This window comes from Paramisgurnus dabryanus, chromosome 19 (genome assembly GCF_030506205.2).
Source record: "Paramisgurnus dabryanus chromosome 19, PD_genome_1.1, whole genome shotgun sequence".
Lineage (NCBI taxonomy): Eukaryota > Metazoa > Chordata > Actinopteri > Cypriniformes > Cobitidae > Paramisgurnus > Paramisgurnus dabryanus.
The window spans coordinates 30478049-30500591 of NC_133355.1; the positions used below are offsets into that span (position 1 = coordinate 30478049).

Consider the following 22543-nt stretch of genomic DNA (forward strand, 5'->3'; position numbering starts at 1 on the left):
GGAAAAGCTTAACATGGTTTGGTATGAGGGCCATCTTACATACTCATCAGTTCTGATTTGGTCACATAACAAACTTTTAATAAGATTTGTGCTATTTGCTATCAATAAAGTGACATTTGTGATGTTTTTTTCTTATTTATTAGAGACTATAGGCCTACACCTCACTGATATACGTTTTATTTTGTCCATTACTTTTGGGGGCTGTTTACACCCGGTATTAAGATGTTTTTTTTATGGGATCACAAGTGGACAACGCTAAATACAGATGTATACGTTGTTCAAAATGTTTTGAGCTTGACCAGTGGTCGAGCACATTCAGAGGTAGTCGAAAACACTTTCGACCTGACTGCTTTGGTGGTGTAGACGCGCCTACTGACCTAATGTGTAATCATTCAAATAAAATGAATAAATTATAACACCCCTGCAGATCTCTTTATCCTAATGCATTAAAATCAAACGCTTTTATTTTTTAAAATTTCATCAAGTTTATTTCAATTATTATACAAGGTACAAAAGATAAAATATACTTAAATTATTTAAAAGTTACAACAAATAATATCTCCCTGAGTGTTCATTTTTTACACATTAATAATCCAATAATCCAATAATAAAATGGAGATGTTAGTTAGGGACAACACGTTACACAAAATGTGTTGTTTAACATAACCATATTTAGATTCACGTATTATTCTTTACTTTTAAACACTTTACATAATAATGAATAAAATTTAAATAATAATGTATAATATAATATAATTTATACCACGGGTCTGTTGAATGCTTTATTCTGATGGTTGAGAAATGTTCTGGGTGTTGATTATTTTTCAATAACCGCACATCTAAACTTTAAAATGTCTTAAAAATAGGTCCCAGAGCAATAATTTGGCAACCGTGGTATAAGCGGAATAATTGACCCCGGTCCTTTGAATAATTCGAAAATAATGCACACCCGCGGTATAACGGCACACGATTGGGTGTGCATTATGACTGTATATAGTCATAATATCCAAATTTAGCCTCTCCTTACTATTTCTTTTTTTTGGCCTCTGAAAATCTGTAGATCTAATTTCCTCACGGACAGGAAAACATTGGAAACTGTATTTACAGTAGTGACCCTGGGTGTGATTTGAGGGTGCACAGGAGGCCCCTTCAGGAGCAGTGAAAAGTGTGTCAGTGGGTTATGCTGATACTAATGCAGCGGTGGGCGGAGCCAGGGTGAAGTGGGTCACATGATCTGGAGACAGCAGCAGCGGCAGTGACAGGAGAATCAGTAGCGCACAGTTTCACTCTTCACTCGCGACTCTTTGCGGGAAACTTATTTTAAACACATGTCTAGTCTGTAACGACTTAAGACGACTTAGTGAGCAGTTAAAGTAACATCATAGACGTAAATATAGGCGTGGATTTGATCTTCATTTCGCTTTTTTAATACTAACAAGTTTAGGAATAATCTATTCATTAAAATAAAGAAAAGGACGACTGGGATTTGTTGCGTTAAAGCGGCGATCATTTTCTTGTAATGTTAGTAAAGTTCTCCAGGTAGTGTATAGATTATAAAGAAGACAGACAGCGACTAGACAGTTGCTGTAAAGTGAGTAAAAACGGCATTAATACACAGGTGACTGCGGCTCAAAGCTGTCGGAGGACATGGACTCTACAAAGGCTGGTAAGATCGGCCTGTTTTACCTGTGTTTCTGAATTTAACAGCCTACTTGACTTTAATATGGCTTGCTTTAATAAACGAGACCAAAGCGTGTAATACTGTAAATGTATATTTTGCACGAAAGTGTGATTTGTGTTTTTATCGCGTTATTTTGCAGCACGAAAACTAATTAGGTTAATAGCGTCAGGGTTGTGTTGTTATGCTATAGATTGTGGGTAACTATGAGCTGCATTCTGTCCGACTCACATGGACCACACAGCCTAGCCATGTGCATCTGTGTTTACGCGTCCCGTGCGTCCCCTCTGATTGGTCGAAAGAAGCGGTGACGTGTATGTTGCATAATTTGCATGGCCGCGTTGATGCGTCTGTAGCTGTGGATACACGTGAGGCGGGTGCGGGCTGACCCACTTTTTGCCTTGTAGGCGCACAGAAAACATGCCCGGTACACGTGGAGGCGGGGAAAGGAGCCTGTCAATCAACAGTTCACAATGCGTCGACGCTCATTCATTTTCTTCTTTCAAATATGGAGACAAAAAGCTTAAATAATACCTTGTTTAAAACGTTTTTCTTTTTGTATATTCATTTTATTAAATGTTAAAAAGTTTAGGTGGATACATAGAATACATATGTACTAATGTACTTTTATCCAATTATTAAAATCATATTTAGTTTAAAGCGCTCGAATCCTTTTTTGTTATTGCTGGTCTAACGTTAGTTTATTATAGTTAAATTGTGTATAATTGTTAATAAACAAATGATAGCAAAATTAAGTGAAAATAGTTGTCTAGTCAGTGTCATTTTTAATTGTCTGTTGTTGTTATTAAAGCCAACACCCTTTTGAAAAAGGAATTATGCAATAGCAGTGTTATCTAACTATTAAGAGTGGGACAGCAGAAATCAGGTCAACCTAGAGAGAGAGAGAGAGAGAGAGAGAGAGAGAGAGAGCGCACAGCATGGTCCAATTTCGGCAAGAATTACTAGCGTTTTTTTTAATAAAATATAAAGGTCATTAAAATGTATCTATAATGTATTTATGTATTTATCTATAAGTAATTATGTGAATCATATCTATCTAGTTGCTCTCTGTTATTACATTTTGGTGCTTTTTATTATTACTAATGATAAAATAGCTTAGACCAGAAATGGAAATAAGCTGTTATGTACCTCTAGACCACATATTCGTGAATCATATTGTATGCACTGAGACAAATGATGCTTGGAAAATAATCTGTCTGACACCTTAGTTCAATTCATATTTATTGCTCTTCTGTGTCTCGCCACCAGGTGGAGTAATAGCATACATTAGCTCCTCAAGCTCGGCCTCCAGTCCAGAGTCATGTCACAGTGACTCCTCCAACAGCAGCTATCAGTCCTGCTCCCCGCCTCACAGAGCCTCACCCAGTCATCGCCAGGGCCAACAGAGCGAGCCCCTTCCTGTGGCCCCTCATGCCCGCCCACCCAGGCATGGTGGAGGGAAGGCACGATCACCATCCTCAGCCAAAAGTGGAATTACTAGTAAGAGACTGACACAAAGAATAAAGCTTTATAGAAGCAGATATCATCAATTATAAGATTTTGTTATATATTTATATAACGAAAGAAGATAGATAGATAGATAGATAGATAGATAGATAGATAGATAGATAGATAGATAATATAGGAATATTATGTTATCAATATTTATAACAATCAGTAATTAACATTGTTAACTTACTATATTAAATACAATAAATCCTATAATTATAGAATTGCATAAAAGGACATATAGACAGACAAGACAGATAGATACATAGATAGAAATAGTATGTTGTCAATATTTATAATAATCAAAAATTTATCCAAAATTGTTTCTGTCTTTCTTTGTTCAATTAAGAAGAAATTACGTTTTTTTAGGAAAACATTCCAGGGTTTTTCTCCATTTAGTGGATCTCAACAGTTTACTGTTTCAATCCAGATTAAAATTGCAGTTTCAATGCAGCTTCAAAGGGCTCTAAATTATCCCAACCGAGGCATAAGGGTCTTATCTAGCGAAACAATCTTCATTTTCGCCAAAAAAGTACTTTGAAATCACAAGTGAAAGACGCGCGTGAAATTCTAGTTATAGAGACATTCACGCGGAAATTCGTGTCATGGGAGGGGCTTCTGCGACTCCGCTCGCTTTTTGTAATCACGTCACTACTAGAGCAAGCTCCTGATTGGTTAACGCGCCACGTTTTTCCGCCAAAGCTCAAAATTTTCAACTTGCGCGTTTAACGTGGCAATGCTTAACTCGCGCCATTCGTGCAAACTTAACGCGCGAATGAGGCGGAATCACGTCTACCTCCAGACGCCATCAAAACGGGTCTTTACATTGACTTAAAGCAACACCAAAGATTTTTTTTTAACCTTAAAATAACGTTTCCAAAAAAGTTTCAGTCGTTCATCCACTTGAAACAGGGTGAACGGCACTTTAACATGTACTTTGCAGCCCTCTATCGGCCAAAACCGCACTAAAGAAGTTTCCAACCGTGGCGTCGCGGTCCTGTTGTTCGAGTGAAAACTACAAAAACTTGCTTTACGGCAGACCTACAATCTAATCAGAGCCAGCTATCCTGTGGTAGGCTAAATTATTTACGACAGTGGTAATGGACAATTCCGCTTCTAACCTGTAGGGGGAGCAAAAACTCTTTAGTGTTGCTTTAACATTGAAATCGCTTGACACCTCTACCGCGGCTGGTCTGAACGCAGCATGGATGTTTTTGTATGTGGAATGATACTAATTAATGTTTTGTGTCAGTTTATTGTTTAAAATGGTTTGCGTCGCTCGTCTCTTTTAAAAGACGCGTTTCTAAATCTAGTTGTCATAAACAAATGAGTAACGTCCACTCCAGTAACTGACGTGAGACAGATGAAGCGAATTCAGCTGCTTCGTTCTCATTGGTTGTCACTCTCGAATGTCGCTCATAATTTGCATAACGTTAAACATTTCTCAACTTTAATGCGCGACTGGACACGCCCATCCAGCCGTCAACGGTCACTGTCGTTCGTGTCGCCGGATGCTGCCGAGCTTCCATTGAAATCAATGAGATCGCGTCGCTCTGCTACTGCTAGTCGCTTATAATGTGAATGTACCTTTACAGATGTGACGTGTGACCTTTCGACATGATTATGTAATACGTAAGGTCACAGTGACGCATCACAAGGCTAGTGCAAAACGAGAAGTTGTGGTTAACAGTAATTTTTTTTGTACTGATGACAATCGTTTTGCTAGATAAGACCCTAATGCCTTGGTTGGGATCGTTTAAAGTCCTTTGAAGCTGTTCTGAAACTGTAAACCATGCGGGCCAATAAAATTCACTATATAGAGAAAAGTCCTGGTATTTTTTCTAAAAAACTGTAGAAAGCAAGACATAAACATCTTGGAAGACATGGGGGTGAGGAAATCATCTGGATTTTTTATCAAAGTGGAAGAATCCTTTTACATTACAGACCAACAGAAATGTAACTGATATTATATTTGCTGTTTTTTTCCTGCTTCCCTTTCAGGAATAATGCAGTTGCATACATTATTTTTTATGCTGTCCATCTTTGTTTAATGTCAGAGAGTTCAAAAGAGAACAGAAAGATGATGTCAGTATAGTTGTCCTTGTTTGATATAGTAATGGTCTTGTAGCCGTTTGAACAAACAGATGTCATTGCAGCAATCGTAAGGAGACTCTGAGGCCAGATCATCACATGTTCATCTGACTCATCTGTCTGTTTGTACTTCTGCAGAGATTAATGGTCTGGTGCTGCTATGTAAAGTGTGTGGAGATGTGGCTTCGGGATTTCACTACGGCGTTCACGCCTGTGAGGGCTGTAAGGTGAGGAAATGTTAAGGGGTCATCAGCCACATTTCAGTATATAATTATGAGGTTTAATTTAGTGTTGTCTGCAGTACAGAGAAGTGGGCGTATGAAAACCTGTAGTTCTCACTCTTATGTGCTCGGTTTTATTCATTTCTCCATGGAGGCAGTTGTCCTTGGGACATGGTTGTCATGTTTTTATCTGGGTCACATTATGCCCGAGTGTCCCTTCGAAGGGGGATGTGACTTTGCCTTATTTATATCCAAAAAGCCTCCCACATAGCAGCCTGTTTAAGCATCAGAGCAGAACTCCAGGACGAGCGACACCTGCTCGCCATACTGACCCCACAACTCGACACCTGTCACCCTCCGTGTGGGCACTGTGGCGCTAAAACCTCTTTCTCTGTCACTTTCCCTGCGGCAGGGTTTCTTCAGGAGGAGCATTCAGCAGAACATTCAGTATAAGAAGTGCCTTAAGAACGAAAGCTGTCCCATCATGCGCGTCAACAGGAACCGATGCCAGCAGTGCCGTTTTAAGAAGTGTCTGCTCGTGGGCATGTCCAGAGATGGTGAGCTCCAGCTGGTACCCTGTCCTAGTTTTACACAATAAAATGTTTTACTTTACAGACCAACATATAAAATGGCTACATAATATATGTAACAAAATAACGTTTACTGCAAAACAAACCACTGTTATGTGCAAATTAAATGGGAAGACTGTTAAGGAAGTGTCAGACAAAGTGAACAAAATCACATTTAGACAAACAGCATTGCTGTAAATTGGCAGCGTTTAGTAAACACACTTTGCGCGTCCAGATCAATAGGTCTACAGTATCCAAAAATTACACAATATACATTTTCAGTAATATTTCAGTTGTTGTCAGTATAATCTGTGAATTTAACATCAGCGCCTCTGCTCTTCAGCTGTCCGCTTCGGCCGGATTCCCAAACGCGAGAAGCAGAGGATGCTGCTTGAGATGCAGAATGCCATGAACAACATGATGAATAACAGCAATGGCAACCAGCCGCTGTCTGTTTGCAACCAGACTCCTCCTCCGGACAGCGGCTCCGGACCCTCCTCTCGATCTCCCTCCGCTTCCCCCAGGAGCAACCGATCCGAATCCAGTCCTGCCCCAGAGCTGCTGGTCACTATGGATACCAGCATGAGCTCAGATTCTTCCAGTGCCACCGACAGCGGGGAGGAGGAGGTCATTGGCACCGTCACCAGGGCACACCAGGAGACATTCATGTACAATCAGGAGCAGGGCAATGTGCCTTCAGAGGCCCCTAAAAACTACAGCCATCACACAGAGGAGAGACAAGAGGTTTGGAACCATCAGATCAATGCATCCTCGGTGACCAATCAGAAGCCTCTATCAGGCTCTGTTGCACAAGACTCCAGCCACGAATGTAGTACTCTGAGCGGCTGCCCTGTCCGAGTGGCCAACGGCTGCCCCGCCGGGCCATCCCTACACAATCTCTCTATGAGAGCTCAGAATGACCCGCATGCCAACGGCAGCTATAGTGTCCCGGCGATGCACATGTCCCGATGTGCTAGTGGAAACAGGACGCACCTGGTAAGTTAAACAGGATTGTCATAGTATCAAAAAAATGTCAATAGAATCTAGTCAGTAGAAACTAATATGCTATTAAACACAAAAAAATGTGTATGTCATTGTAAATGTAAACATTTAAAGGGACTGTAAGTAGGATTTTATTAATCAAAATCAATGTCTTTATTCATAAATATGTCCTCGTTGGTGTCAAATGACCTCTGCCAGAGATCTGACTTTTCTTTGTAAGCTTAGAATTTCTTCTCTTTACTTACATTGAACGGGTAAGTCCAAGGAGACTTCCATGTCGTTTCGCCGTATTGATAAACTATAATAGCAGAGAGGGACATAAAGCACTAGCCTACCAACACGTTTCCACAACGCGTTTTCATTCAGAACACGTGAACCAGCTGCAACGGACAAGGAGATCAGTGATTACGTAACGGCTACGTAGTGTAAACATGTATTTGGAAAGGCGAGGCGCTAGAGAGCACTGATCATTTGAATGCAAAATACAATTTCACCACTAGATGGGGGTAAATCCTACTTATTGTCCCTTTAAAGGGGACATATCATGACTTTTTCCATGATTAAGCGCTATAATTGGGTCCCCAGCTAGAAAATGTGAAAAATAACAACCCAGTAACTTAATTTTGAAAAACCAATTTCTGCGAGCATGTGAAAAAATTGCTCATTGAAATTTGGCTCCCCTTGTGATGTCAGAAGGGGATAATACCGACCCTTAATCTGCACTAGCCAACCAGCTCATTTGCATTTTAAAGGACACACAAAAAAAACGGACACATTTTTGCTCACACCTACAAAGTGGCAATTTTAACATGTTATAATAAAGGATCTATATGATATTTTGAGCTAGATCTTCACATACTTAAAAAGACTAGTCCCCTTTAAAACATTTAATGTAAAAAAGTACACTAGAACAACATAAAACAAAAGTATCACGGCTTAGCAGTGCTAATTCTGTTTGTTATCAGATCCATTCAAAGGGAAGGAATAGCCAAAGCGAATGTCATCAACAAACAAAGTTGCAGTAGTTATTTACAGATTTTTTATGTTTCACAGGTTTGTCCCATGAATACATCACCCTACGTGGACCCTCAGAAGGCAGGTCACAGTATTTGGGAGGAGTTTTCCATGAGTTTCACCCCAGCTGTCAGGGAGGTGGTGGAGTTCGCGAAACGCATTCCTGGATTCAAAGATCTATCCCAGCATGACCAGGTCAGCCTGCTGAAGGCCGGCACCTTTGAGGTATGCAAAGTAAACAAACAAATATGCTAAAATATTAGAGTGCAGATTTTTAATTTTTTGTGTTTGATCTGTAGGTGCTGGTGGTGCGTTTTACATCCCTGTTTAATGTGAAGGAGCGCTCGGTCACGTTTCTGAGTGGCAGAAAGTATAGCGTAGAGGCTCTGCGGTCTATGGGTGCTGGAGACCTCCTCAACTCAATGTTTGACTTCACTGAGAAACTACAAGCTCTGAACCTTAGCGAGGAGGAGATGAGTCTTTTCACAGCCGTAGTGCTTGTGTCAGCAGGTAAGGGTCACTTCCTCTAATGTCTTAACTGATACGTGTTATATGAAACAGGACAGTTTTACATTCTGTAATATTTCACATTTTTCAATCAGTGTGACCATAAACTGTTAAACCGATGAACGAAGGTGTCAAACAGGGCTTTGAATCAGATTTTTTCCCAATTGGTTCGTTCCGAACAGAAACAGCATTTTAACATTTCCGTTTTTTGGTTCAGCCCTAAAATTGACGTTCCTGAACCGGTTAGAACAAAAAAATTAAGTTCCTCGCACACACACATACACGGAGGGCGAATGCCAAACGGTGCTTCGGGAAGAAGATGCAGCATAAACAGTCGCTCCATATAAAGTGACACTTATGTTGTTTTTCAGTGCTTTATTCGCCAAATGTATTTCAATGGACTACTGTATGAGACACAGTAGCGCAACTCTCTCTCAAGTTTATACATCAAGAGTTCTGATCTTTGAAGGGCATAGGGAAAATCACATTTGATTGGAGTTGGACCGGACACATTCTTACCGCATGTGTGTCTGTGCGTACAGAAAATTGCTCACTTTAGCGCCTTTTTGTGGTTAAATTGTTTTAAAATCACTTAAATCACTGAGCCGTATACGGCACACCCCTTCCCTTGCACGTGAGGCTGCATAAACGTCATTGTAACTATGAAGCATTAAATCTTCAAATCGTTTGAAAGCTTAGACTCTCGGGATTCCATTAAGCGCACACAGAAAGCATAATATGATTTATAGCAGTCATAAAACTGTAATCTAGTTGTTAGTTATCTGACCTGGGCAGCGCCGATTTAGGATATTTACTTACCTTCAAAATCTTTCCTTTATCAGCTTCGGTGAAATTGTTCAAAACAAATTGTTCATAAATCCCCAAAAGTCCAAGGGAATGGAATATCCAAGCCTTTAAATCCAAAACGATTTGTTCACCTCACAATCTTGACATTTCTGACCAAATTACGATATAAATATTGTATACAATTAGTTCACTACATTCGTTCGAATCTCACTTTTCATTCACGATTTATAATGATATATTCAGATGTCACATTTATTGTGCGACTTCTGAGGAACAAATACGCCCCCTTGTGGAATTTCTGCTGTTTCATAAGAGGCTAAGTGTTAACATTTGCAAGCCTTTGAAACACGTGCAAACGATCAACTTTCACCCTATTTAAATTTGCATATAAATTCGTGAATTGCAAGCGAGTCAAACCATGGGCCGTCGTAATCTGTATGGATAACACAGTCTCACCCCATGTCGTCAATATTTGACGACACTTGACCATTCGTCAATATGTGACGCGGAGGGTATACCTTTCGCGTCATTTTTTGACGAACTGGGGACTTCAATACTATTACGTCCGTTGCATTCTCTTCTCCTATTTTCTTACCATTTTCGCGTCGGTTTAGGGTTAGATTACGCAAAATTAAACAGTGTACGCGAAATTAAACAGTTGTCACCTGGCGTTGGGGTTAGAAACAGTTGTCACCTGGCGTTGGGGTTAGAGTTAGGTTTGGGTAGGGATGTCATTATGTAAATCTAACCCTAAACCGACGCGAAATTGGTAAGAAAATAGGAGAAGAGAATGCAACGGACGTAATAGTATTGAAGTCCCCAGTTCGTCAAAAAATGACGCGAAAGGTATACCCTCCGCGTCACATATTGACGAATGGTCAAGTGTCGTCAAATATTGACGACATGGGGTGAGACTGGGTTGGTATGGATCACGGATCAACTGCGATCCGTTACACCACTAATTAGTATTAAAAAAATAAACATCTTGAGATACTTGGTAGCCTACAATATTTACTTCTTATGATTGAGCATTAGAGACTTGGGCTTGAGTAGACTATTTGCTGGTGGCAAGCTTCTCATTTCGCTGATGAGTCAACGACGACTGGAAGTGAACTTCATCGAGTATTGCACAGAAATCTTGTCGAAGAAACGAAAAAAAAAATAACGGTATTAACCGTTTACCATTATTTTAAATAAACGCTTCTGTTCTGGAACATATATATATTTTTAACGTTTCTGGTTTCGTTTCTGTTCCTTGCAAAACGTCAAAAGTTTCTGGTTTTGTATTCCGTGAACCGGTTCAAAGCGTTCGTGTCAAATAAATTCCCCTGCTTTGTTTTCCCACAGATCGTTCCGGTCTTGAAAACGTTAACTCGGTTGAGGCGCTACAGGAAACTCTCATTCGAGCTCTACGCACCTTGATCACCAAGAACCACCCCAATGAGATCGCCATCTTCACCAAACTGCTCCTCAAACTGCCTGACCTGCGCTCTCTCAACAACATGCACTCCGAGCAGCTCCTGGCCTTCAAGGTCCAACCATGACCACCCACCCGCTGCCCCCATAAACTGTGGACCACGCTCCCCCTCCGATTCCAGAACCTGTCTGCCTCTGCAGTCCGCTCGGCCGGGAAAAAAGCTTTTTTTAAGTCAACTTGACTTGAGAATTTCAAAGTGAAATCCAGTGGACTGATGAAGGTCTGTGGAGGAAGGAGGGGAGGGCAGAAACGTAAAAAGTTATTGTACTGTAAAACGATATCGCCGCCTCTGTTTGTTCTAATACACACAAACTCAAAGGTTTCGTTGTAGATGCTTACGAGAGTTTGTAAGGTTACGAGGTCTGTGTGTTTGCAGGGGCAACTTGAATTTGTTTGTAGATTTATGCCGTCTGTGCAATAAGTGACACGTTCACTGTTTTTGGATTGTTAGTTTTTTGGTCTGTTAATCGTTTCAGAAATTGGCTGTGTACCTGTGGCCATATGAAAGCCGGGTGGTTTTGCTGAGCCGATGATGGGATTTTTCCCAAACACAGCTGGACATCCATTATAATTTATAACTAAAAATGGAGGAATGTGGAACAAGCTGCTAATCAAAGCTTTCCAATCGAAAGACACAGGAATGTTTAACGGATAAATATATATTTTTTATAGTCTTAAAGTCTCTTGTAAAGTGAAGCCGCTTTCTCTGTGTGCCCTAAACGTACTGTACATGACTTAGTAAAGAACATAAGTTAGTTAAACTGTTTGTGTATTTATAGCTACCCGAATAATGACACATGGCACAGATATTTGAAGGTACCTCTAAGGTTTACTACTGCCAAAGAATGCCCAACCGGATTGTGCACTCGCAGTGTGTTGGCCAAGCATTTGCATACTTCCATAAAGGATTTTAGATCTGCGTAATGGTGCATCTGTGTATGTTTTAAGGCGGGCGTAGGGCTTTTAGTAACGACAAAATGTTTGATGATTCTAAATAACTAAAGGAGGAGAACAAAATGTACCTAAAGGAATCTTGCATAAACCTCACATTGATACTGATGGGACAAAGCCATCCCGAGTGATGCCATAATGTATACATATAGCTGAGGCCACACCCTGACTGACACCTGATTATTTGATTGGTAATAAGGTTGAATATTTATGGTGATTTTTTTGGTGTGTTGGGACAATGTTTTTTTTTAATTACAATTCAAATGTAATTTGTTTTGAATGTGTTTTTGTAGTTGCTTTGAGCAAGTCTAAATGAAAGTATATCGTGGAATTATTGTTTTTCTGTGTTAGTGAACTGTGTGTATTATCACACACTGTTGGACCAGACCCAGGAGGAGGAAATGGGAAACAGGCAATAACCCAAAACCATTACTCTGGCGATGCCTCATGGTCTGTTTTATTGGGTCAGTCCATTGCAGAATACAAATATCAAGGAAAAATGATGTTTAGAGTATCTCTGTTTGGTGATGATGTTCCTGTGTTAGTGTTCAACCTTGCGGCTCACCCGGCGTCAGCAGCGTGTTGCCATATTCCAGTCTGTGTGTTATCTTCTGTGAAAGCATTGTAAGATAGCTAGATTTATATGCATTTAAATATAATATATATAATTAGAAAACAAAAAATAAACAGATAAATGCTGAAACGTTTCTTGTGATGTGTCATTTATCATTACAGTAAAAACGTGTTATAATAAATGTCATAAAAATATTAAACTTTGGTTAAGAGAAATACTGTAATCACTAAACTGCTCATTTGCATTCCTTTAGCACACATTTTCTTGCTTTATTGCCTGCACATGCAAGGATCTTTTTTTTTGTAACTAAAGTTTCCAGTACACAAGTCCAACTATAGCAAGTAACAGAAAAGTAAAAATAAAGGTAACACTTTATTTCGATAGTCCACTTTAGAAATGTTACTAACTATAAGTAACTTTGCAACTACTTATCAACTACCAATCTTTACAGTATTAGTAGACTGTCTGCTTAATGTCTACTAACAGTTTATTGTGATGATATCTCAACAGATATTCAACTGACTATAAGTATCTTTGCAGGTGCATTTCAACTCATTCCACTAACCCAAACCTCTTCCCTAACCCCAACCCTTACAGTCTACTAATACTCTAATGTCAGTTAGTTGACGTATAGTTGCAAATTATTGAAAGTTAGTTGACATGTAGTTGCAAAGTTATTTATAGTTAGTAGAATGTCTAAAGTGGACTTTCAAAATAAAGTGTAACCAAAATGGACAGTAAAATAAAAAAATGTCTACAGTGTTGAACGTAGTCAACTGAGTGCACAAGACAGCATTTCAACTTCACTTTTATATTCACATTTATCACCATCCTGAATTAGGCCGATGACTGTGATGTCATCTGCAAACTTCAGAAGCTAACAAAATGGTTATTTTAAACCCAGTGTTAGGTCAAAAAGGGAATAGCTGGGTTGAAATTAACCCAGGAAATGTTTATAGGTATTTGACCCAACAATGGGTTAAAACAACCCAGCATTTTTGGTTGAAACAACCCAGCGAGCTGGGCTCATCCCTTTTTGACCCAATACTAAATTCATATTTCTTGTACATGCAGTGCTTAACAAATGTATTAGAGCACTACCCGATATAAGGTTTTCTTTATTTCTTTCTTTCGTTTATTTATATAGCACGAGTAAACACAACAGACGTTGACCACTGTGCTTCACATATAAAAACAAAAAATAGAAAATATACACACCATTCAGACTACAGAAAAGACATTGATCAAATAAAATTAAAGAAAAAGCACGCTCAAAAAAACAACAACTTTAGTTTATATTTAAACTTATATAAGGAGGATAGAGATCTCAAGGACAGAGGAAGGCTATTCCAAAGCCTAGGACCAACAATAGCGAAAGCACGGTCCCCTCTTGATTTCAAGCGAGAGCAAGGCTGGAGCAGATTTTGATTATTCGTGGACCTTAGAGACCTCCCAGGTTGTTAAACATTACAGGTTCGGTAAGATATAAGGGTGCCAAACCGTGTAGTGACTTAAAAACAAATAACAATATTTTCATGTCTATTCTGTAAGACACTGGAAGCCAATTAAGAGACATTAAAATCAGGGTGATATGCTGATATTTAGGTTTGTGTCACAGCTGTTTTTTATGATTCTGAAATGGTTATTCCATCAGTATGAGTAAGCTCCTTAGTCAGTAGTAGTATAATGCTAAAGTTATTGTTATCCAATCATTTTCAAATTTGCTGTTTTACAAAAAACTACACTATTATTTAACTGCAGTCCGGTAATAGAAAAATAAGTTTTAATGATTAAATCGATACATTTCTGACTACTGGGAGAAGTTAATTTTAGTGCTGTGAATTTAGGTAAATTTAGACAGGAGATAACCATCAAAAGTTTACATACAAAAGTTTGGTATCATTTTACAGGAAACCCTTTGAAATTACATAACACTGTAAAAATGCTAAACATGGTTGTGTGTGTAGTCAGTCCTCTAATAAACACAAAAATGAATGGGCACTTTTTTAGGTTTGGTTTTCTTCTAAAGTCTAAAGTGTATAACTCTGGCCTTGAGTGGTCTCTATCATAATCTATGCAAAAGTTATTTTACTCCAACTGAAGGGAGGAATAATACCCTTTTTGTATTCAATTTCCACCTAAAAACATTTGAAGTGCTCCCATAACCACATACAGTGGAATAAATGGAATATCTTTATATCATTTTACAGAAATCCCTTTGAAGTTACATGAAAAGCTGCTGTTTGTGACAAATATTGTTATTTATGTTGTTTTTCATATGATGAAACACCAATTTTCTTTTTTATGTTGTAAATACTGTCTTTGATAGTGTATAACTCTGGTTCTGTGTGCTCTAGCAGACTGCAGACAGTTCTGGTTGTTAGCAGCAGCAGACAGTAAACACCAAAAAAAGAATGAACTCTTTAGCATGTCGCATTCTTATTTTACTGAAGGGTGTGAAAATACATTTTTCATATAAAACTACTTTGGTTTTTTTGCACATATAATAAATAGCAAGGGATTAATTATGCACACAACCAAAGAAAATGCTGTGAATGGACTCATTTGTTAGAGTAGGACCTAAGATAAAAGGTGGTGTAGCATTTGTGGCTATCTGTGCTATCTGAGGCAGCTCACGCTCAAGTTTCACATACGTTTACAAAAGACAATTTTTTACCTCATTTTTCATACGACGATTGTTGACGATTGTTGAATATGTGATGATAATAGAACAAAAACAACGCTGAAGCCTTATTCCTGAAAGTGAGAGCTTTCATTTGATATAAGACTTGCCCATGTTTGTCATATTTGGAAAATATGAAATATATGAATTTTAAATCATATAAATTGTTTTTTTTTGGGGGGGGGGGGGGGGGGGTGTAATAGTGTAAATTAAGTGTAAATAGCTTTCTTACAGTAAAACAAATCTCAAAGTGATGCATATCTGCAGAAAGTAGAGATTCAAAGCTTTCAGTTTTCTTCTCATTTGTGGTACTGGGGTCCATGACAGACCATTAAAAATTAAAGGAATAGTTTATATTAAGTCATAATAAGTAATTTTGGACCCGGTACAGGGTCCGCAGAGTTAAAGAAATTAAATGAGAATGATTAAACTGAATAAGATTTCTAGTAAAAAGGGTTTTTAACAATTGCAATATTGCTAAATCAGTGGCTCCTTTCCAAAAATACATTAAGAAACTTTAAATGTAATAGTATAATATAAAGGCTATTAAAACATTTAAACTGTAATTCCTCTATAGGGGGAATTAATTCCTTTGCCATCTGAAAATAAATTATATAAATGCAATTATTGCAATGTAATGACCTATTGCAAATAGCAAAAGTAAAAATATCTGTACCTAAATGGGACCTTTTTAACATGTACCATGCCAGTGACAGCTTTTGTACCAGGTGGGGGTCCGCAGACTTGCAGAGTTTAGCTACAACACAAATGCTTGGATGTTTCTAGCAGTCATAAAGATCTTTATTAGCTGCTTCATGTGTGATTGATGAGGGGTGGAGCAAAACTCTGGAGGAATGCGGACCTCAATGGAAACTTCTATATACAGTCCCTGCCTTTATTTTTGAGATTAGCTGTTCCTGCCTTTGTACAAATGCCTTTGTCCAGCAGATGGAGACATTTCATTGGGCACTGCAATGGACTGTTAATAATCAGACTAGATAAATGCTAAAAAATAATAGTTACGTGTGTAGAGTCAAAAGTCAAATTATATATATATATATATTTAAGCAATATCGCTCGAGTAGGAGTGTGATATAGCTCTATATCATCACGGCTGTGATTAGGCCAGAGGCACGAGGCCGTAGGCCGAGTGCCGGAGGCAATCACAGCCGTGATGATATAGAGCTATATCACACGACTCCGAGAGCGATATTGCTTTTATACAACAGTTCGACGGCACACGTTTGAAAAACGAAAACTAAAAAACAACAACGGAGTTATTTTAAAAGCCTCTTTGTTTGGGAACTACTTCTTCCGCCACGGATTTGAGGGCGGCCAGAATGACAGGTAAAACTTTCGGCTGCTTTGAAGCTCATAACAACTCAATGGACGGAAAAGCCGTTTCTTTATATTACCGTTTCTTGGTCACAAAGTGTAGTTTTAAGATTAGTTTAGTCGAGAATGTATATGTATTATATTTAAATCTGCAGTCGATTAGTAAAGATAGCGCCTGTTTGAACGAGTGCTTACTGAGATTCGGTACGAATGAGAACCAAAGCATGAGCGGACGTGAGTGTTCACTCGCCCCGCTGACCACCGCCCTCTCTGGGCTACATCTCTGACAGAGATACCCTGGCTCTCATGTTGGCCTTGTTTGTTTATGATCGTCAAAATGAGATCAAATCAGCAGTATTTGGTGTCATGATCAAACTATTTCTTGTTTTTTTATTCATATTTAGTGTCTTTTGTGTTGTTATTGTTTTGGCGCGAGGTAAAAGTTAATAAAACTATACTTGTATAACGTTACTATTGCTTTCTCATTTATTCTTAACGCGATACGAGCACTCGATTATTATTATTAAACTTTGTTCTTGTCAGTACTATACAAAATGGTTTTTTATAAGTGTCAGAGAGATGTTTTTGCATGCTGCTTATAAATATACCAGTGGCGATATCTCATAACATGTTTTAATAGTCACATCACGATAAAGTAAATGATCAATGTCCACATTTAAAAGCTGCGGTGCTTACCTGCATTTCCACGGTGTTTTTGCGTTCTGATAAAAGATATAGCTCCAGAAAAAAACGAGTGTTTATATTCCTCTTTCCAAGTGTTAATCGTCCACACGATGTGACAAGACATTTCTCCCATTAACTTTAACGTAACATCCAAGAGCGCTGATCTTTGACTGAATAATTACTCCGATTGGGGATTCACAGACTGATTTATGAGCTAGTAAACTAATGAGACACACGGAGAGTGATTCAAAACAGCGCGTCTGTGTTTTTCCATTCAGAGATGAGCCTGCTTAGGACCTCCATTCACTAGGTGGCGGAATAATACGAAAGGTGATGCGGTTACAGTGCCGTTATCAGCACAATATCGCATAGCTCTTAGCCAATCAGATTCGAGAACCAGAAAGAACTGTTGTATAAATATATATATATGTGTGTGTGTGTGCGTGCGTGCGTGCGTGCGTGCGTGCGTGCGTGCGTGCGTGTGTGTGTGTATGTATATGTATATGTTTATGTATATGTATGTATGTATATATGAAGATTTTGTTTCCAAAACGAGATAACTCAATTTCGAACATTTTTGTCAAAACATGTAACTTGTTATCATGTTTTTATTGTGTTTTATTGTGTTACTAAGCTGTATTTTATTTGTTATAAAGGCTTAAATTATAACAAACGAACTGCAGTCTGATTGATATTAATTGGAATGCACAATCAAATTTTTTTTTTGAGAAATGTAAAAAACGGGGGTTATCTCATTTTGGAACCAAACTCTTCATATAGCCATAGATGCTAAAAATGGCGTTAAGAATAAATTAACATGATTATCTATTTAAGTTATTCCAATCGAAACAAATATTAATGCTATACAATACAAACCTTTTGAAAGAATTTTGATTCCATCTGTGTTGCCTGGAGCTATGAGACTTAAATATAGCTAGTGATGCATGATGTCCAATTTTGTTTACAGATGATTCATCAGAATTTTCTCCCAATCTAAAATCAACACTCGGAAAACGTGACAAAGGTATGGCTTCTTAGATGTTGCTTGATGTTACAACATACAGTAAGCATTGGGATGCCCCTTCTAATAAAGATGTTTGGGGCGACACAGTGGCCAACCCAAACAGAGCACTGTTGTATCGCAGCAAATAGGGTCCCCTGTTCAAGCCCTGGCTGGGTCAGGAGGTCTTTCTGTGTGGAGTTTAAATGTTCTCCCTGTGTTGGCATGGAATCACTCTGGGAACTGCGGTATACGGTTTCCACCCACAGTCCAAAAACTGTACACATGCTGATCTATACACACAGAGAGGGAAGTGCAATTTGACATCTCCAATTCACCTAACCTGCATTTCTAACCTGGCCAATAACCAGTTCTCGTTGTGAATACAGCCATAGATGCTGAAATGGCGTTAAGAATACATTAACATGTTTATCTATTCCAGTTATTCCAATCGAAACAAATATTAATGCTATACCATACAGACCATTTGAAAGAATTTTGATTCCATCTGTTTTGCAACACTTTTGGAAAGGACTTTTCTGCGCTGAAATAACTGTGACCCTGTGCACAAATCATTGATGGGTTTGGGTGATGAGTGTTTGGCTCAGAGCCTGTAAGTCATAACAAAGGTGTTCAGCTGGGTTCAGTTCTGGGCTTTATGCAGACCAGTCAAGTTCTTCCACACCAGACCGAATCCATAATTTCTTTTTGAACCTTGCTTTGTACATAGGGATATTGTCGTGTTGGAATGAAAAGGTGCTCTGCACAAACCGTTGCTATAAAGTTAAGAAGCACAAAATTCCCTGGAATATCATTATATGCTACAGCATTAATATTTGTGCCTACTGAAAGGACTTGAGTAGTTAACCCGTTCACTACAAGTGGGTGCCCCAAATCTTAAGTCCATTTATTGTATTTTACATGCAACACTTTCCTAGGATAGAATGAATGGATCGATATTCTGGAGCTACATGACATTTCTGACTTCTGCATACAACGCCTTGGCACTTAGTGGCAGCATATGGGATGACGGACTAATGCCCCTGTAGCGGCTGATGTGAAGCTATGCCATCAAACCCATGCAAATCCAAGAAATGGCTTTTTGAATAACTGTCCACTGCAGTGACCACTATGCAGGAAGGGGGTTAATTTAAATGAAAAAAGTCTACTTATCGCACGCAAAGCGAGCGTGCTACCCTTCAAGCGTATTCGCCTTGTGCTCTGGCGAGTCATGCACTGCTTAGAAACTGCCTGAGGAAGCTGGTGAATATGTTGTGGTTACGTTTCCCAGGGGCATGGCGCCCTCCATCCGGACATATGGCAGTGCCTTGAAAGAGGCTGTGGACAAGCTTTCCCGAACTGTCTTTGGAAAGCCCTGGGATGAGCGCTATCGCCCTCCTGGAGCATATACAGGCAAGAAATTCAATAATTTGTTCTTTTGTAATATTCTACTAAGTTATCTATTTAGCTTCTAATGTACTAGACAAATGATTAACAACACTTTTTTTATTCTTGTAGGTGAATTGCTGGGAATGGAGTACCTTTACAGCCAGACTGACAAAACACTTACTCTAAGTGCTCAGAGGAGGAAGACAGGCTGGTGGAGGAAGTTGATGATCAGGACCTGCAAGATGAGGGGTTTGAGGAAGAGATCATGGAGGACATCACAGTTCCAGTGCTGTATGAGGATGACCCTTGCCGTGATCTTGAAAACAGCCCCTCATCTTTGCCTCTGCATCAGTCCCCAGCATCGATGGCTGATGTGTCACTGGCTGAGCCGTCCACATCATCATCTCCTGGTGGAGAACGACAGCATCTTGCCCCTGCCCCTTCAGTGCTGTCACAGCCATCTGACACTGGAAGCAGTATTTCCGACGAGGCTCAGGTAAGACATTTTAAGGTCTTTTTTCAATTGCTAACAAGCATTCCTCCACATATTCTCCCTCTCTGAACCAATCTACTTTCCTTACCAACCTGTCTTTTTGATCCATATTGCAAAATTGCTAAATAAGTTCCAAGATATCCCCTTTTAATACTGTAAATCATGGTAATGAGACTAGAGCAGAACACATGGGTTGGCTTTCAAGTAAAACTGCAATTAGCTTAGAATGATTACTATTTCATTTTCTGCTACAATTTTCTATATTTTAAAACAATTACTGGATAAATGCATGCAATAGGCGTCCTTGGTCAGGGTCTGACTCCACCTAACTGAATTGCTGTGGCTGATACGCACCTGCCTCCACCGAGGGAAAAATTGAATGAAGTACCATCGATATCGGGCCCAAAGCATACATTTTTCCTTCCACCAAATCGTGAAGGACAGGCTCCTCTTCTGCGACCAGGTCGAAAGCCAGCTGCTGCCACCAGGGAGTTTCCCATCGCACCTGCCCCCACAGCATCAGGAGTTATGCAGCACATTTTAGCACCGGGGTTGTCATTTGGCATGGTAGTCTTTAATCCAGACATGACTGTGTCAGTGGTGATTCCACCTTCTGGTGTTTCAACATTCAGTGCAGTCCCAGCTTTGCCTGCTCCAGCGTCTGCTGCTCCTGTGTCCCGTTACACCCAAAGGAACAGGCGCCGACGGGCTGTGGAGAATGAAAGTGGTGTCCAGAAGAGGAAGTATGTGCGAGGGGTTACTTTTAACACGTGCATTAAATGTGGGTAGCCCAAAACGAAAGAGTTTGGCCATAGCCGATATGGTAATGCCACATTTTGCTTGCGTGCCTCAAATGGCAAATCTTTAGAGCAGTAATTCTTAAAGTGTGGTCCGCCCAAGTGGTCCACCAAAAGATGACCTAAACTAGGCAAGTGTTTATACAAAATTATCACTTATTTAAGTAGATTTTTAATGCACTTGTGAAACTGTGATTTCAGTTCTTGCCATTCTGTTTTTATAGCGTAAAAATGGATCGGTGGCTAAACCAAAGAGGAGTCAAAAGAACTGAAAGCAGCTACAATCCACAGATCTCTTAGTTTTGCAATGTACTAGTTTTTGTTTCATGTGTAAAATTCCTGTAATTTCAGTGATTTTGGACATTAAGGGGAACATTTACCATAGTTACAACCATAGACTTCATATACCCACCACCTCAGTTTTAAACTAATGGCTCTTTGGAATGACATTAAGTAGGACCTAGGCTGTTACAGTATGTTTAATTGCATTTTTTTTTTTTACATGTGCAGTTTGTTGTTCATATTAAGCTGCAACTCATTTCACATTTACTTTTTCAAATGAAATAAAATTCATATAATAATTTCTGAACATAGCATTGCATTTGTGTTTAAAAAATTAGTTTTTGACTTGAAACAGTTGCATATTAAACTTAAATTTACCTTATCCTTCCTATTTTGTTGTTTTTTGGGGGCGTGTTAGAGTGGGATTCTGTTAGGTGGTCCTCAGAAAAAAATGGGAAGATAAAGTGGTCCTTGGGCTGAAAGAGTTTGAGAAACACTGCTTTAGAGGAATGGTTGGCAGAGCAGCGCCAGCAAGAAAGATGTCAAACTCCACCACCTCAATAAATAACATCTTTCCTGTATATATTGTACATATTTGTGCATGTGTGTGATCATTTCAATATTTGTGTGTATTTATTTTAATAAAACATTTTACATCTGAAGTGTCTGTGGATCTGATAAATAAATCTGATAAATCATATCAATCAAATCATATCCCACACAAAAACACGTCTTTAAAGAAACATTTTTATATAAACATAAAAAACATACAAATTTACCTTACTTACATTACATTATAAACACGTAATATTTTATAAAAAATAATATACACAAAATAATGAATATCAATCAATATAATATGTCATAGTACATAACTAAAAGAGGCACAGTTAAATGAACCATGTTTTTTGTGGTAAAAGTGTAGTAACCATGCTTTTTATTAATTTTTATATAAACATAAACAAGTAATATTCTTTTAAATAATAATATACACAAAATTATTAATATCAACCAATATAATGATCATAGATAATAGGCATAGTTAAATTAACCATATTTTTTGTGGTTAAAGTGTAGTATGGTTTTTACTTATTTTTATATAAACAGGTAATGTTCTTTAAAAAAAAAAAAATCATGACTTGCTGCTACATGGTGGCAAAATGTTTCCCAGAGGGCCGTAGTTCTGTGTTTATCACATGGCTCGTTGGTCTAGGGGTATGATTCTCGCTTCGGGTGCGAGAGGTCCCGGGTTCAAATCCTGGACGAGCCCATCTTTAGGCTCTTCCCTCAATGCTGTAACACAACACTGTTGGTAAATCTTGGCAGGAAAGGAATGTCCAAGAGAAACCCGGAAGGATGTCAGAGACCTCTCAGCAACGCCTCTGCGCTTTCCAGGTATAAACTGTTTCGAGGGATCTGCTTTTGATAACCCCTAAACAATCCCCCTACCCTTTAAGCTTACTACCAGGGCGCTTGCTCT

At 38.9% G+C, this 22543-nt stretch overlaps 1 protein-coding gene and 1 non-coding gene across 2 annotated transcripts; both read left to right on the top strand.

Annotated features, from left to right (window-relative positions):
• The first annotated feature begins 1242 nt into the window (after nt 1–1242).
• nr1d2b (nuclear receptor subfamily 1, group D, member 2b) lies at nt 1243–12523 on the top strand. The gene is made up of 8 exons (XM_065290927.2): nt 1243–1666; nt 2948–3178; nt 5417–5505; nt 5912–6056; nt 6412–7064; nt 8124–8309; nt 8384–8594; nt 10746–12523. Exons 1-8 carry the CDS (start codon nt 1648–1650, stop codon nt 10940–10942), a joined length of 1731 nt encoding a protein of 576 aa, XP_065146999.1. The 5' UTR covers nt 1243–1647; the 3' UTR covers nt 10943–12523.
• Nucleotides 12524–22261: 9738 nt separating this feature from the next.
• Nucleotides 22262–22333, top strand: trnap-cgg (transfer RNA proline (anticodon CGG)). Its single transcript has one exon. It is a non-coding gene; the product is annotated as a tRNA-Pro (tRNA).
• The last annotated feature ends 210 nt before the right edge of the window (nt 22334–22543 follow it).